The sequence below is a fragment of the Sceloporus occidentalis genome, unplaced genomic scaffold (assembly GCF_023333645.1).
Source record: "Sceloporus occidentalis isolate IW3139 unplaced genomic scaffold, rSceOcc1.0.p SCAF_29, whole genome shotgun sequence".
Taxonomy (NCBI): Eukaryota; Metazoa; Chordata; class Lepidosauria; order Squamata; family Phrynosomatidae; genus Sceloporus; species Sceloporus occidentalis.
Genome location: NW_028317009.1, coordinates 5001 through 22063, shown reverse-complemented (window position 1 = coordinate 22063; position 17063 = coordinate 5001). Strand labels below are relative to the sequence as shown.

General features: G+C 38.7%; 1 protein-coding gene across 2 annotated transcripts; it reads left to right on the top strand.

The window, feature by feature from the left end:
- The first annotated feature begins 6422 nt into the window (after window positions 1–6422).
- Window positions 6423–9592, top strand: LOC149299054 (chymotrypsinogen A-like). 2 transcript variants are annotated; one of them, XM_089486501.1, is made up of 7 exons: window positions 6423–6474; window positions 6644–6747; window positions 6977–7056; window positions 7614–7692; window positions 8090–8270; window positions 8669–8802; window positions 9431–9592. In XM_089486501.1, the coding sequence occupies exons 1-7, from the start codon at window positions 6423–6425 to the stop codon at window positions 9590–9592; spliced, it is 792 nt and encodes a 263-aa protein (XP_089342627.1). The 2 variants fall into 2 exon arrangements, with proteins under 2 accessions (XP_089342627.1, XP_089342628.1); XM_089486502.1 differs by having other exon boundaries at window positions 8090–8274; window positions 8673–8802.
- The last annotated feature ends 7471 nt before the right edge of the window (window positions 9593–17063 follow it).

The window sequence follows — 17063 nt, the reverse complement described above, 5'->3', positions numbered from 1 at the left end:
GGGATACTGAAAGGATTTTATGTTATTTATTAAAAATGGAGTATTATCTTAGCATAGAAAGATGTACATGATTTATCCAATACAGATTCATTGTTAGGCGAGCTGAGAGATTGAGACCTAGAAACAGAGGTAGCTGCATTAGAGACAGTATTGAGGTATGTAAGAGAATAGCCCATACATTACTTCCAATTTAACTTATGGCATTTGACATAACTGACTCGACTCATGTATGGTAGATTGCTGGGCAAGACAATTGCTTAATGTTCACCAAGGAACTGTGTTTCCTCTCCAGTCGACAAAGGTACCGCTGTCCTTTTCAGAGAGTTTACTGAAAACTTCCATCATTCCTCCAACACTCTCTTCTGCCGAGATCTGAGCCTGCAAGACATAGGAACATCAGTATTGTATTGAAACACAAAGCTATGCCTACTGGAGACAGACTTCTTTGGTTCACCCCAATGTTAATGACAGGGTTGCAACTGACGTTTAAAAATAGACATCCACAAGTAGCAAGGAACGGAACAGTTTTTGGACAAAAATGTTGACAAGGTAGGTAAGGTGGTACACACCCAAATTGATGGACATTAGAAGGCAAAATAAGTAAACAGGCAAATATTGGAATTTAACACTATTCATCCATTTTATAATCAATTTATGTCAACATTAGCATAGATGTAAAAAATGTACCTACCCCTTGACCACCCATGCCAGTCTGCACCCAGCCAGGGTGTAGAGCAACAAATAGGATACCATTTGCCCTGTAAGCCTCGGCTTGGCAGCGAGTCAGCATATTCAGTGCAGCCTGTAAAGATAACCAAGCGTTCATTCAAGGCCCTTGATTAAGTCTTCACCAGTATGAATTGCATAGGGTAGTCTGCCATCTAATATTTTGTCCCTCTTCCTTTGTGAATACCAGTGTGTTTTAAATATAAGGCTGACTGTCAAGTCACTTTGGTGGTATATCTATTATGGTTTTCCAATGAATACCCCTCTCCGTATTGCAAAATTTCCTCCAGGGTGCTTTGAAGACCCAACTCTGGAAAAACAACCTAGTAATAAACCCAAGAATGAAACACTGATGCCCTTAATCTGTAGCAAGATGTGTTGGGCAGCAACCAAGCCAGTGCAACGCAACCTCCCATATATAAAGGCACCGTGTTGATCATGCGAAGACTCTACATTGGAGTTTCTCTCATGTCGTTACCTTGCTGGCACGGTAGGAAATTAACAGGTACATAGAAAATTCTCCGCAGACTTCTGCTATGGATCCCATCACACTGCTTATGTTTACAACACATGCCTTACTACTACTCATTTCCTGAGCAGGGTTTTCACTTGCTGCTTTCTTCAGCAATGGCATGAACTCCTAGGAAAAAAATAGAGTTTCTACAAGATGCTCTGTAGATAAGCAATTGCTTAAGAAATAACATGAACTTAATTATTGGCTGTACTTTGTGATTGCAGTCAGATGTAATCTGAATTAAAAACTCTTTAGAACCTTGTCTAAATACTGTTGGCGTGAAATTAAACTTTAGTTTAGAATGACCTTAATCTAGACACATCCAGAATGATAATCCACGCCTTGTGGGTCACACCAAGTCTATTGTGATGACCTTACCCTCATCGGTGTGCTTCCACGTAACAGGGGTAAATGGAAACCAGTAACACTGTCTGGTCACATGATTACTGATGTGTTCACATGCACTGACTGACAAGCCTTGCTAAACAGAATGATCACTGTGCTAAATCTACCTTTCATAATAGATTGGGATTTGTGGGTTGGGTTACTTTAAGTGCTAAAAACTTGAGAATGTTTTTCCCTTAGGATAAATTGTTTAACCCCATTTCTTTTCCCACCCCATATTTGCATCTTCCCACTTTTTTCATCCTTACTTTGAGTTCTGCCAAGCATGACAGATAATTCCCACACTGACAAGCCTAATGATCAGATTTTGGAGGGGGTTAGTTTTAAGTTAGTTGGGTGATGTTTGGAGGGGATATTTTTGTAGTTATGCGAGGTGTGCAGTAAAAAAAGTGGAAATTTACACCGATATTGAATTATAATGGAAAATATTTAGTATATATCTTAGTTGTGGAGATTAACCAGCATTTGATTGTACCTGTGTTATAACCATTGGTGCAATTGTGTTGGTCTTGTATGTATAAATCATATCCGCCTCGTCAGATGTTTCCACAGTCTTATAGGTGGCAACACCAGCATTATTTATGAGAATGTTCAGTCCTCGTCCTTGCAATTTTTCCTGAACTGCCTGATAAGCAGCTTTAACGCTTTGAAGGTCGGCTACATCTGTGAAAACATACCAAGAGAAGACAATACTTCTTACCCCGCTGACAGGTTCTCCTGTACATGCTGTATATTCAGTTTGAGTCTAGTGTTCTATAGCTCTAAAGGACACTACATTATATAGAAATAGTGTTTATAAATAAGGATGTAAATAGAACACATTGAGTGCCTTTAAATGCCTTAATTGGTTACATAAAGTCCTATGGTTCTTAATTGGTTTTTTAAGATCAGACTGTACGGCGCTTTGCGGTATGCAGAGTTCTGAAACTCACCTAACTGGATTATGTGAAGGTTTTGGTGTGTTGAGGCCAACGATATTAATTCCTGGAAAGAAGCAAAAATTAGGCTTAATTATTAGCCTCCGAGCCAAATGTGACAGACATTACAGAACATCTATGATTGCTATACATCACTTGAAAGTCACTGTGTGAAATCTTAAATAATGTTAAATAAGACCCACTGAAAACCTTAATAAAGAGGGAGACGAGACTTAACATTTGTGGATGAAGGGATTTAACAAAACACTGGGGCAAGTTTACATCAGAGGAATCTAAAAACTAGAGCCAGAGGCTTAGACGTAAAGTAAGGAAGTTTTACTTTACGGAGAGGTTGTTAGGTAAATGGCACAACCTCCCAGTAGATGTGGTAGGGGCTAAAATAGTGGAGGAATTTAACATGTGCATACGGTATAAAGTCTACGTAAAGCAACACTTTACAGTTCAGCCCCACATTTATTACTGGTTGGGTTACTAAGACACATGCTTGGGAAGTTTAGCTTGTTTGACAAGTAAAACATTCTCCATTTTCTTATTAGGTAGTTATAGGGAGGTGTGAGTAGCTTTTATTATACCCGTCTTTAGTCAATAGACTTTGGCAGCAATATCTTATCCTTAAGGTATTTTTATTAAGACTAATGTTTTAGGGTTTCATTGGGCTGGAAAAACATGTAATCAGTGGATATATTTTATGTATTAGATACTATGGTTTCTCTGAGTTCTCATTGTCAGTTTAACATGAAATACCTGGCTTTTGTATATGTAGTAGTGTTGAGATGAAGATTAGAGTTTAATAATTACACCAACGAGATACATAAATATGAACATTTAATGTTCAAGGTTAGCCCAACCTTGACACTCCCAGTCAACATAAAGCCAACGGAGAATTAAGATAATGATTTTCTTTGTTCTAGAATCCCCACCTACATATTTCAGTCTTGTGGCTTATAATGGATGTGCTACCTTGAGATCTTTGTCCGATTGAAAAAATAGTTTTATTGGATTTACTGGAAATAGAATCTGGTGGCAGGTAAGAATCATCCTGCCCAACTAGTTTTATTGTAAAAATCATCAATTTATGCAATCCTTTGTCTTGTCCCCATCTTCTTACCATTGGAAAGCTGCCCCTCTTGACCCCTTTGGTTAAAACTCATTTTAGCTACAGTAGTTTATTAATTAAATCCCAGGTAGAGTACAACAAGCAGCAACTTGTATAAAATGCTTAATGTCTGCCCCCCCCCACCCCCTTGAAAATAGTCCATATCAAACTTCAAGATTAAAATGGTAAACTCTGTACCTGAGCCGTTTCTGGATTACGACATGCGGCAAAAACATGTTGAGGGTTAGTCTTCAAAAAGGTCTTAACCATCTCAAGGCCAATGCCCCTGTTCGATCCAGTAACAAGGATGCTTTCAGCATTCACACCAGCCATTCCGAGGTCTGAGTGTCTGACGATTACTAACAAACATGAAATGCTCCGGTTCACCAACTGATCATTGTATTGTTACAGTTTTAGTGTATCAAGCACTGCCATTGCACTTCAGTTAGAAAGCAAACATTTCATTGTCAGAATACACATTAGCATGAGTTTTTGCAAACCGATAGATGCCACATTCCACATACGGATCCTGTTTATTAAAAGCTAATAAAAAGATAATGAAAAGATTCTTAAAGGAAACAGGTTCACCCTAATCTATGCAGAGTGATCCTTGTACCATGTATTGAACTGAAAAGAGGAGTATGTTATGACTGGTCAGTATCTATCTGTTCAGCTAACTCAGTGCTTTGGATTTTATAGCTAGGTGAGAGTAAACATTATGGCTTTATACACATGTAGCATTAAGGGCCAGAGGCTATCCCTGTGTCTGGTTTGACTGAGACATGATACAGATCTTATACTCTCACCCCCTACAGTATACAAGTTGCTGCAAGCTTGACATGTAACCTTACTGGGACACAATGGGTCAAAGGGTATTAACCCTTACAGCAATCATGGTATATTAACAAGGAAGCAAAGTCAGACAAATACAGAAAAAATTATGGCAATAAACTACTTAGTTTAACTATGACCCAAAAGTCAAGACTATTTGTTGCTTGGCCTTGCCTTATTTCCAGTATATGCCTATTATATTACTCCTGTCTTTCCATATTCAATACATTTTGAGATATTTACATTCTATTAGCCACTTACCATTTTAGTTGTCCTTATATAACTTGAAAAAAGTTAGTAGCTTATATTTCATGGTAAGAAATAATCCAAAGAAAACCTGATTTTAAAACCTTAATGTCTACTTCAAGACTGGGCATGCTTTAGAAGAGCTAATAATGGGAATTAAGTATTAAACATGTTGGCAGTCACTATGAAACAATACCCCAAAGGTGGATCAAATATGAGGTAGCTCTAGAGGAAGATTTGTAGGCACTTTTTACCAGGCTAAGTTATAAGTTTGGACCGAAGTAATGAGCGCTACGTGTTACATTTACATAGTTTGTGCACTTGGACTTGGTGTTACTGAGCTCAGAATACAGAAAGCAGTAAGGCACTTACATAGTTTGCTGTCCAGTGGGCTTGGGTTTTAAACAGGTTAGTATGGTGGGCAGAGTCTCCTCTATGCAAAGCGCAGTAACCTCCACGGCTCCCGGAAACTCTGTAAAGAAAAGAAACTATTGCTCTCGCTCCCAGTCTACAATATACACCGATTGTATATGGATATATAGTGACAGCTCCTCTTGCCTTGTGTGACAATAGCTGGTGTAAAGTTACTGAGCTCATTAGTCAGAAATATCAAGCTATACAGGCGCACCCTTTGACTGTCGTCATTACAACCTTTCAAAGGTAAAAGATTGCACAGGCAAATATTTTACGACAGGAAATGGGCCATGGTTCTTATCTGCTTCCAGATTCAATGTTTCTATTTAATATTGAACGTTTATTAGGTGTTACAGATTGTGTCAAAGTACATAGTACATCTCATGTTAGAAACAAAAATTACATAAACTACTTAAGTGCGCCATTTAATAGTAAAGCAGTACAAATGGTAAGCCAATGTCTACGTATACACTTAGTCACGAGAGGGGACAGTCTACAAAAGGCTCCAGGCCCACTGTCTACATGTTAAGACAGCTTGGCTAAAGTCTGGACCCTTGGCCAAAGTCAACTGGTTGAGCCTCCAGGAAAGGTGACCTCCTGGGCCTAGCTACTTCAATCGGAGAACCCCAAATCATAGTTGAAAAAACAGGCTAACAGGTCAAAGGCAGCGCAGGGTCAGAGAACTAGCCAAGGTCAGTAACCCGGAACATCCCGACCATCGGGCACAGACGACTCACGTAAAATATGCCAGATGCACCATAACCAAGAAACATACCAGCACACAAGGACTTTTGGACTTTGAGCGCTGCCACCAATGTATGTTTTAAACAAGACCCATTATGGAATGGATCCTGTGGCCTTAAAACATTTAACATTTCGTAGTATGCTTCTTATAAAATGTATATTAGTAGCTATGTGCTATTGCTGGCCTTTGGTCATAGCACCCTGGAAAGGATTGCAGTTTTACATCTGTTGCACTCTCATGGGGCCGCATGACCTTAATTTGCTCTTGCTACTAAGTATTCATAAGTTGCCATCTTTCTGTACAAGGTTTCTCTTGGCTTTACTTCAGAATGAAGTTTTTCAGCCAGAATCTTGTCTCTACCCAAGGTTTTTTGATAACCAAATGGTCCATTCCCTGGCCCAGTTCTGCCCCCTTTGTACAGCCACTAGTCAGTTCTCAATTGGAGCGCGTGGTATATAAAAGAACACATAGCCCTCCCAAGATCTCCCAATACTCACCGCAAGCAGAATGGCAATCCTTTGGCTTGTGTCCTTCGTCGCACTTGTAGGTGCCACATATGGTATGTATTCATAATTTGTTTTTTAAAGGATCTCTTGACCGTTAAATGTTTGTGTATTATATAAGACTTTATACTACTACTCTTATATCAACCTATATCCAAGTGATGCCTAGGTGAATCCTGTACAGCACAGTTTTCATGGGGAATGTTGTGAATTCTTCTGTTCTAGGATGTGGTGTACCAGCTATCCAGCCAGTCCTCACCGGTTACGCGAGAATTGTGAATGGTGAAGAAGCTATCCCAGGATCCTGGCCGTGGCAGGTTTCACTGCAGGTAAATAAACCTGAGTAATTACCGTGCGGGTTCCAACACGCATGAAATCGTACCATTTATGTGGGTGGAATCAAATCAAGCTTTAGGTTTTCCCTAAAGAGGATGAAGGGTGTGGAGAGAGTGAATGTCAAGCAAAAAAAACAAAAAAATAAATAAAAAAAAACTTTGGGAATAGTTATGGAGAGGGCAGGGCCGGTTTGTTTAACACCATGCATCATTTCTCTTTTAGGATCGCACTGGATTCCATTTCTGTGGTGGATCTCTTATCAACGAACTATGGGTTGTTACAGCAGCTCACTGTGGTGTTAAGTAAGTGTCAGTAAACGTCTGAACCATGACCGAGGAATAAAGTGCTCTTGGTCCATCAGTGAGCCCTTACATTTTTTTAAAGAATCTCCCAAACAAATGGCCCCTTGAATTTACTCATCCCCTGATATTACACATAAGGAACCACTTTCCACTAGGCATCAAACTTAGATCCTTCACAGATTTCACCTTACACTACTGATCATGATGTGTTATCTCAAAAAAGGTTTGCCGTCTGGGCTTCATGTAACACCAGACAACTGCAGAAATATATGGAGCAGTGACCACCAATTTTAAAGGGGCATTCCAGCCATCATATGCACTTTCATGCATTTAATAGCAGTGCGGCCCCATTAAATTTACATGGGGTCTTTGGCAAATGCATGGAGAGATTCTGCAGAATCTTTTCCGGCTCCCCAGCTATTTCCCCCCGATTAGCTGCTTTAAAGAACCCATCAATGGCCAGCATCTGCAGACCACAAAGGAGGACAGTATTTTGAACAATGCATATGAAAAATACCTAAATATGCCTATAAATAAGCCAAGTTCTATTTTTGCAGAACTACCGATCGTGTTATTCTGGGTGAATTTGACCAGCGCTCATCAGCTGAAAACATCCAGGCTAAAACAATTTCCAAGGTGCGTAAAAAAAAGTATACAAAACCTTTTGCCATTTAGTCATTTAAAGTCTAGAAATAATTATCTGTTTAAATGTGGTGATTTATGCTGCCGTCATGTGTATGTATTTGTTGATCAGATTAGTTTTTTCAAAACTGCATGTTGAGTAGAAACAAAAAGAAATTTATCAAAGCTGTTTTGGAAGGATTGCTTTAGTACAGTGGGGCTACTGGCTGATGTGTGTAAGAGTTGGTGGATATAATATGGTTTCTAGAGATGTTTAATTAGAAGTCTCTAGAACCATTTCAGAAATTATATCTTTAAATGGTGTAGAATATCCAGAAATGTAAATTAGTCACTACGTTTGGCATGCATTGCGCTAAACCGGACCACAAATTATGCCGCTTGTCTTCAATAGGTCTTCAGACACCCTCAGTACAGTTCGCTGACCATAAAAAATGATATAACTCTGCTGAAATTGACCTCTCCTGCCGTTCTCAATGACCACATTTCACCTGCGTGTGTGGCTGACAATAACGACATCTACAACAGCGGACAAAGATGTGTCACCACGGGATGGGGATTAACAAACTCCAACGGTAAGTTCTCACTGTTGTAGAACCCTTTTCAACAGGCATTTTCAGAGGAAACACAAGAAAGGCTAAGTTAGTTGTAGTCTGGGCTTTTCTTCTGGAATTGAAAGACAAATATTGAATATATTACTGATAGGAGTCTATGGTAAATGATATATAAAATTCCTAACACTCCAGCCCTTTTACGAAAATTTGTTATCACTTTATGTTGGGCGGTGTGCGGTCTCCTCACAGCCTCTGTCCAGAGACTACTCTGGCTTTAAGATTTACTTACACTTAATGACATTGTATGTCAAAACAACCTTGGTTATTGTATGTTATTGGTTATTGTACAGCACACGCTGTATTCCATTTATCCACTCAAAAACATTCTCACTAAAACTAGCGAAATGTTATTTACTCAGCAAGCCAAACCCCACCCAGGCTGCAGCAGGTTATGCTCCCTCTGTTATCCAACACCGAGTGCAAGAAGTACTGGGGCAACAAAATCGCTGATGTTATGATATGTGCTGGAGCTGATGGTGCCTCCTCCTGCATGGTAAGTAAAGACACCACAATAACCACTATTATCAATCACTTCATGAGTAGAGGTAATGGGATTGCAGTAGCGGGGCACACACAGACAAGGCAAAACTTGCTGGGAGCACACAGAAGCCAACTCATTCTCTGGAAACGCAAGTTCAATGATGGAGGGAAGCTCTTTAGTAACTTCTGGTGGACTTCCCGGCTTTAGTTTGAAATCTATGCTGGACTGCTCAGCTCTAGACAAACAATGGCTAGACTTCTTTAGTCTAGTATAATCCTCAACTTGTGGAGCCATTTTAATGCCTATCAACATAACTAGCGACTACTTACAAAATGAAGTGACATGATATGAAGATCACTGTTAGCATACCTGGGAATTTTATAGGGATAGACAGACAGAGTTCCCAAGGCTAGCCCCAATTAGTTTTTAAAGGGGCAGCAAGTGGTGAACAAATGCAACTTCCTTGCCTGGTAATTAAAGAGTAACCCAGACACTCCAGGTGAAACCAGCAGTCCACCAGATATGACTATGAGAAGTAATGGACTACCAATTGAGCTGCTTAACTCAAGTGCACTACAACTGGTATGCTATGGTTTATGTCATACAGTATTTCTGAACACTTAATATGGTTTACTTTTAGGGAGACTCTGGTGGACCTCTTGTGTGTCAGAAAAATGGAGCTTGGACCTTGGTTGGCATTGTGTCCTGGGGAAGTTCTACCTGTTCTCCATCGTCCCCTGGAGTCTACGCCCGGGTCACAGAACTCAGGAGCTTTATTGACCAGACTATTGCATCAAACTAAATTGCTGCCTCTTTGGGGAAAAAAATAGAATCTAAAATATGAGAACTGAAATAAAGGCATTTACAGCATTAAAGACCTGTTTTTAGTCCTTGCTAAATGACCTTCCTGCAATACACAACACCATCATCTTATGATGTACACTACTGGACTAGCACAGCTATTCCAAGCTACACACCTACACACTTGTGCATTTGTATTCAGGCGAACAAAAACACGAGTGCGTTTTTGTTCAGCCTGACTACCGAAGAAACTAACATGGTGGCGGCAAAACGTATACCAAGAAGCAAAACACTAAGAATCTTTGTCTACGTTAACTCTTAACCAATCTCCCTGGTCCCTTCCCTCTAGCCTACCCTGTCTATGCAGCATTGCAAGTTTTAACAGGTGGAAACTCATTGGATTGCACAATTGAAAGTACGTGTGAGCGACTATTGATAGCCTGCAGGGGCCTCTTCTGGCATCAATCAATAAAGGGCAGCTTTAGGAGTTAAGGGTCCGTACGAGTGACCAATAGAGTCTTATCGACCCTTAACTCTTATTCCGTTCCCAGGGCGAGTTTCAGAATCAGGATTTTCAAAGCTTGTACAAGTGATTCTATTGGTTGCCAGCAGGGTGCTCATCTGACATCAACCAATGGAGTAGCTGCCCTTCATTGGTTGGTGGCAGAGGAGGCTCCTGCCGGGGACCAAACGAGATACTTGTAGGGACCTTTAAAATCCTGGTGCCAAAGCTGCTGCGTACCATTACCGCGTTAACCCTGTAATACTGTTTTTGCTGTCAGATGTCAATTTATCATTTGCACTATTATGTTTATGACCTATATCAGAGACGGGAGCCTGTCTATTCAAGGCAACCCCCTTCTCTCCTCCATTTGCACACCATGTAAATGACACCGATCTGATAAAAATTAGAATCACATACTGTCTTTCCAGTAAACCGTAATCATGAGGACAAAGTACAGTTAAATGAATATCCTGTTCTATGTACGTGACCAAAGCAGTTTTATCTATTGAATGTGGTAGATATTCACACCAATACAAACATTTATTTTTAATTCTGTCAAGAACAAGACCACAGCACTTGTGTGGTCAAATAGTGTTCAGGATTTAGGGCCCCCACCTTGCTGTAACATGAGTAGAAGTCAAAAGGAGAAAGGTCACAGTGGGAACACATTTACAAATATAAATGTTATTCTCTGAAAAACCCATTTGTTTTAATTTTGTTACCAAGACTAAATCTGTAATGCACCATGTCTGTTGACAGATTTAAATTGTGATCATAAAACTGAGATACATAAAATGTATGGATTACTACATAACTTGAAACATGAACAAAAAGAAACTAAACGTACGCTTGTTACACTGACTAAATGACCCACTTTGAATGTTTACTTAAATTTGGTAAATATGCAAAGCTCCATATATTGTCAGTACAATCTCTTGGGAAACATCGCCATCTGGCAGAACGTATGCCCCATCCACCAGCACAAGGGTATTTTGTAGACTAGTGCATTTGTAGTCAGGCGAACATAAACACAAAGGGTGCATTGTTCAGGCAAATACCGAACAAACTAACATGGCGGCAGCAAAACGTATACGAAGACAACACGAAGAATTTTATATCTACAGATCTCCCTGGTCCCTTTCCCATCTAGCCTACCTCATCTATACAGCATCGCAGAGGTTAACGGGAGTGGAAATCCATAGGTTCGCCATCAGGAGTTAAAGGGCCGTGCAAGCAACTCCATTGGTCAATGTCAGAGAAGGCCCCCTACAGTTGACCAATAGGCTCACTCGCACAGCCCTTTAACACCTGACGGCGCAACTTGGCCAGGGCCCGTTCCAAGTGGCAAATGTCCATATGAGCAACTCTATTGGTCGCCAGCAGGGGGTTCGTGTGCCATCAACCTGTGAAGTACAGGTGCACTTCATTAGTTGATGGCAGAGGAGGCCCCTGCAGGTGACTAACAGTTGCTCGTACGGACATTTATAGTCCTGGCGCCAAAACTGCTGCGCAGTGTGTACAGCATTAACACCTTCTACAATAAAATGGGACGAAGACGAGTATTTAGTGTAAAGTTTTGCAATATACAGCTAGCTAAAAAGTAATTTTAAAACAAAAATAGATAACTCAGCCAACATAACACTACTCTACTTATTGGACAGTGGTCAAATGGACTTAGTCTTAGATGAAGTCAATAAACCAATACAGACTCGCATTCAGGGGACATTGGACTCCATAATTTGGAGGCATAGGACCTTCCAACTTATCACAGGCAAAAAATTGACATCTTGAGTTAAAAATAGTGATAAAAGGTGACAAGTCACTGTTCAGCCGAAAACATTTTAAAGTTAGGATGAATGAACCCCAAGTTCTAGGTTCTGCTTTTGTCATTCTCCATTTTGACCAACCCCCCCCAACTTACAACCCAACAAAATGCTATTGCTACTCTTGCCATATACATAAAATGCCTCATTCTGTGATGTAGGCATAAAACCAAAAACCTTCTTAAAGGGGCCCTGAGATTATAGTAAATTATGTTGGTTCTCTAAACCACCTTAAAGATAAAAAAAGCTCAACGTTTAGATCAGCTATTGAAGACTATTTGAGATTACCAGAAATTGTTATGTTCTTCCAGGTAAAATCACAATGAGCCTTTTTCCATTAATCCCTACAAAGGCAACGTCATCTGTTTACGACTGCTTACTTGGCAAACAAATAAATCCACAATAATAAGGAAGTCATGTCAGCTGTAATTAATGGCATAGACATTACATTGATTTTGTACAGTGTTTCTTTTCTCCCTAATGCCCCAAAATACAATTCATTGCTCTGTCATTTAAGAAATTAGTGGTGTAAGCTTCCAGTGAACCGATGAACTTAATAAGTCACAGCTATTACCTGTATATGTACGTCATTCCACATTTTTCTTTGTATTTTCCAGGTATTCAAAGCCCTCTCCACTTTAATGATATTTTCCGGAAACAGAAAATAGTTCTAAAATAAAAATAAAATCAGTTGAGAACATTTTATATTGTTAAAAACAAGACATGGAAACATTACCCGATACAGGTTATTCATTACTCCTCGTACTGGACATATCAAACAGAAGCCAAGGAAACATCCGTTACCAACTACCTCTTGCACCATTTTGCAGTCATTTCAAACTATACCACATCTGCCGCAAACTGGAACAGCTGCATTCAATGGCCCATCACAGGTCACCAGCAAGACTGATGAACATTTTATACCAGGAAGACTAGAATAGATATCTTCTGTTGCCTAAATATTGTCATCATCTCTAGTCCAGGATTAATATACTTGGGAATAGGCCATTTCTAGAAGGTTAAGTGCTAGCTTCTTCCCCTGTGGATCATCTTAAAGCTCTTACCAGGCAAGGTGTTCTCTTGAGAGAATCCCGTCTATTGTTTTATATAGCGCCATCAAATTCTGTAGCCTTGTACAGAGGGTAGGTATGACATAACATGTCGTAAACAACAATTTGACTTACAGAAACAAATGAGCTTACAGTCTAGGAGTTAGGGTGTATTACACAAAAGGCAGACTATCAATAAAACGGTACCATCCTAATACGTGAAGTATTTGTAGGTGAATAAATTACATATTTCCTTAAAAACAAAACTCTACATAAAATCACTTGTTGCAGTGTTTGAGACCAATGACCAGAAATAACCAATAGAGCTTTGTCTGGTGGTGTATATAAAAAGGATTCTATGTCCGTTGTGCATAAACGGAAGTGATTTCCACAACCCTTATTTGATCAAATGCAGTCTTGACATGGGTGGAATCTGTAAAGTACACTAAAGTTATCCAAATATGACCCAATAGCGCCCACTATTGGCCAGAAGGAGGATATACCCCTTTGTGTATTTTAAGGCTGTGTAAATCCCAGGAATGACAGGACTGCTTCACTTATTAAATTAGTGAACATTTTGCAAGCTGATATGAAATAAATACAAACGCAGGAGATACATTTCTTACAGAGTGGGACTAAGATACTGCTCTTAGATGCTAGAGTTTTTCCCTGGATAGCTAGAGAATGCCGACAAAAATGTACATAAGGGAAAAGGTAATATTAACGCTTATGAATATACCTATGCTGTTACTTTGCAACAACATTGTTGCAACCCACAAATAACTAATCTAGCTGCAAATTCAAAATAAAATGGGTGCTTGTGTAATACTAGACGTATAAGAGGTATAAAAGTTATAAAATTGCAGTTAATTAAATCTAAATAAGTGTGAAGTACTTCCGTGTTGAACAAGGTGCAGTTGGATATATAACAAACATTTTATTAATTGTATTTCACAATCTAAGTTTATTTCAGTGCCCTCGTGGTGCCCAGTATGTGAGCAGATCTACTAGAGCTTTAGAAGTAAAGATTTTAGAACATCAGGGCAATATTCTAAATAAAAAATACTGGAATCTACCTAATTGGAATTTCTAGTGCAATATATCAACTGCAACTTATTCCACATGGAAGTACTTCACATTTTAGGTTCATATTTCATTGCAATCTATACTTGAAGACATCTTAACCAAATCTATTGCACTTGAACAGAAACATCTTCATTTGTAATCTCATCAGAACCTCATAAACTGCTTTATTTGCACATATCTAGCGCGCACCTTGCCTTGTAACGCAAAGTTTTATGTACTGCCGATACTTGCAGTTTCTCTGTACCACTATTTGTTTTTTTAAATTCAATTTGAGGAAAATTGATTTTTCAGAGTAATCCATCCTATTACTGTCCAAGTACTATTTGATTGTTATTTTAGAATTCTTTTGCCTTCTATACTTCTAGTCTCAGAACCCCATTTTTGGTTTTGAATAGCTGAATAAAAAGAAATCCTGGACCCCAAGAAGTTAGGGTCTGGGGGCCAGGTCAGTCTACAATCCATAAGGTGGGCAGCCTTTCACCGTGGACCGCCGCAGTCTGGAGCACCAAGACTATGAGCAGGTTTTGCTTCTTTAGGATATAATAGGCATATTTTCTGTTTTGTTGACGTAGATACCGGGGTTATAATGTCATCACTCATTAAGTTAGATTTTTAGCACTTCACTTGCTCTTCACTTTTTACCCCTCTTTCCGATGTACATTGTGACTTTTCTATAGCTTCTCCTTTTGATCTCTTCACCCATCTCTTCTCATTTATCCGTTGTCCTCATTTTTCCCAACCCTAAACTAAGCATTTTAGCCCCACTCCAGCCACAACCTTTTAAACAATGCAGAGAAAATGGTTCTGCAAAACGTGGCAACCCAAGATGGGAGGCAGATGGACCATCATATCGGATATAGGCTATTAGTTTATAACTCATTTCACCACGTTTTCACCAAGTCATTTTTAATTTAACTTACAATTAACTGGAGGTCAAAACAACAAATTGTGGAGTGCTTTTTCTGAGCTATTTTTGGTTGAATCACAGTTCGAAGAGCTGATGAAAAACAAATTGATAACTGCCTAATGTACTCAGGTAATGGACATAATATCAGCTTAATGCAAAGAGAATTCAGGCAAATAAGAGGGAATGTAAGGAACACTATCCTCACCAAATGAATTATGTACCCAATCCTCCATTTATCTATATCATTAATTCCAAGTGATTACACACAAGCAGCATTAGATTCAGTCAGAATATGTAATCCTTTGGAGCAGTTGCAGAATTTAAGGGGCTTCAAGTGAAAGATGTGGGTGATTTAAGCCTACAGAAAGTATAGTACCATAACCACCAGGGACACAAGGGGTTTATATATAGAAATAGGTGCAATATTTGAAAACAAATGACTTACGACCAGAGAAGCCTTGTTGGATTCTACCGATTGGAAAGTTCAATTGTTTTCTATGGCGGTAAAAACTTTTCATTGACCAGCTTTACTTTGGAAAGAGCCCTCAAATAATCTAGGTAGATTCCACCCCAAAACTGGAAGGCTTGCTCTGATTATGTTGCAAGTTGCATTAATGAAATTCAAATAGTATTTTAATTGTAACCTGAAATTCAAATAATTTCAATTTCAAGTTAGTTAAATTACTATTTCAATGTCAAATGACTATTACAGTAAAATAAATATGTATTACTATACAATAGTTGTAGACAATTGGAAAAATGCAAGAAATGTGCTTTTAATCAATTTCAAGTTAGAGCTATCAGATTTGTATTTTTAAGGAAGACATTGTAGTCATTTACATCAATAAGCCTCCCTAAAAATGTAAATTGACTGAAAAAAAAATACTCGTGAACTGTCCATAATACATTGGCACGGCAAAAATTACTAGTGTTGGGGCTAGGCCACATCAACGTATGAAATGCAGACTCAGTAAAGACTAGGTATTGAGTCTGTTATTGGGCTACTATGGCAGCTCACTCAAGATACCCACTTATCTTGAACATTCTGCATTTACCATGCAGAAAGTCCTCACATATATAATTAAATATACATATATATATACACACATATATGCTACCACAATCACACAATTCAATGGCAGTACTTCACAAAGTGAGTAAGAGGTAAAAATTGAACGAATTAGTACTAGTGCTTTTAACATAACTCACATTTAATGAGCATTATGAGTTCTGAGTAGGGTATCTAAATGACTCCTTTATACACCAGATGTTTTTGTATTACTGGTTGAATCCTCCTACTTGTTGCTTTTTCTATTAGGGTCACTGCAAGGAAACAAAAACACCTCATCTATATAAGCCTAACGATATTGTGGTCCCCAGTGTTCGCTGACTCTTATTACAGACGGAGGAACACCTGGTAGGTAAGTCGCTCATCTTTCTTCAGATTGATAGCTAGGGCTCTGAATGGTGTCAATATTTAATGTAGCAAAGAACAGATGGTATTCTACTTTGAACTATATTACATGTATTCATATTATGGAAACATTATGTCAGATAATGGTAATGCAATATTTTTCTGAATAAAAACATGTATACAGATTGTGTTTAGTGGTCCATCACAGATAAAGATTGAGACCTCGGATGTCTCCAGACTATTTACTGGCCACTTTAATTGTATATTATCACTGTAAAGAGCCGAGAGCGACTTGTTAATACACGGAACAAACGTTTAATTGCAGGCAAAATATCAAATATACCATAAGCTCACAATATTGTAGCTTTGGAATCCAAGCAGTCAAAAGCATCAGGACTCTTGATAAAATAGTTCTTATCTCTAATTAAATTATGTACTAATTTATTCTAGGTAAGATTAGTTGGTAAAGTGACAGCATATGTTATAGGTGAAAAGTAAACAGTAAATATTTTGTCTAATAAAATAAACTAACAATCTACTTTTTGGCATGACATTGCTTCCCTTACGTTTTCTAGCTAATTCCTCTAGCAATCTATCATTCCTACAGATATAAAAATGGATTGTTTAACTAAATCAATAAAATAAGCTTAATTGCATTTAAAAAAACATTTCTAAAATAACGTATATG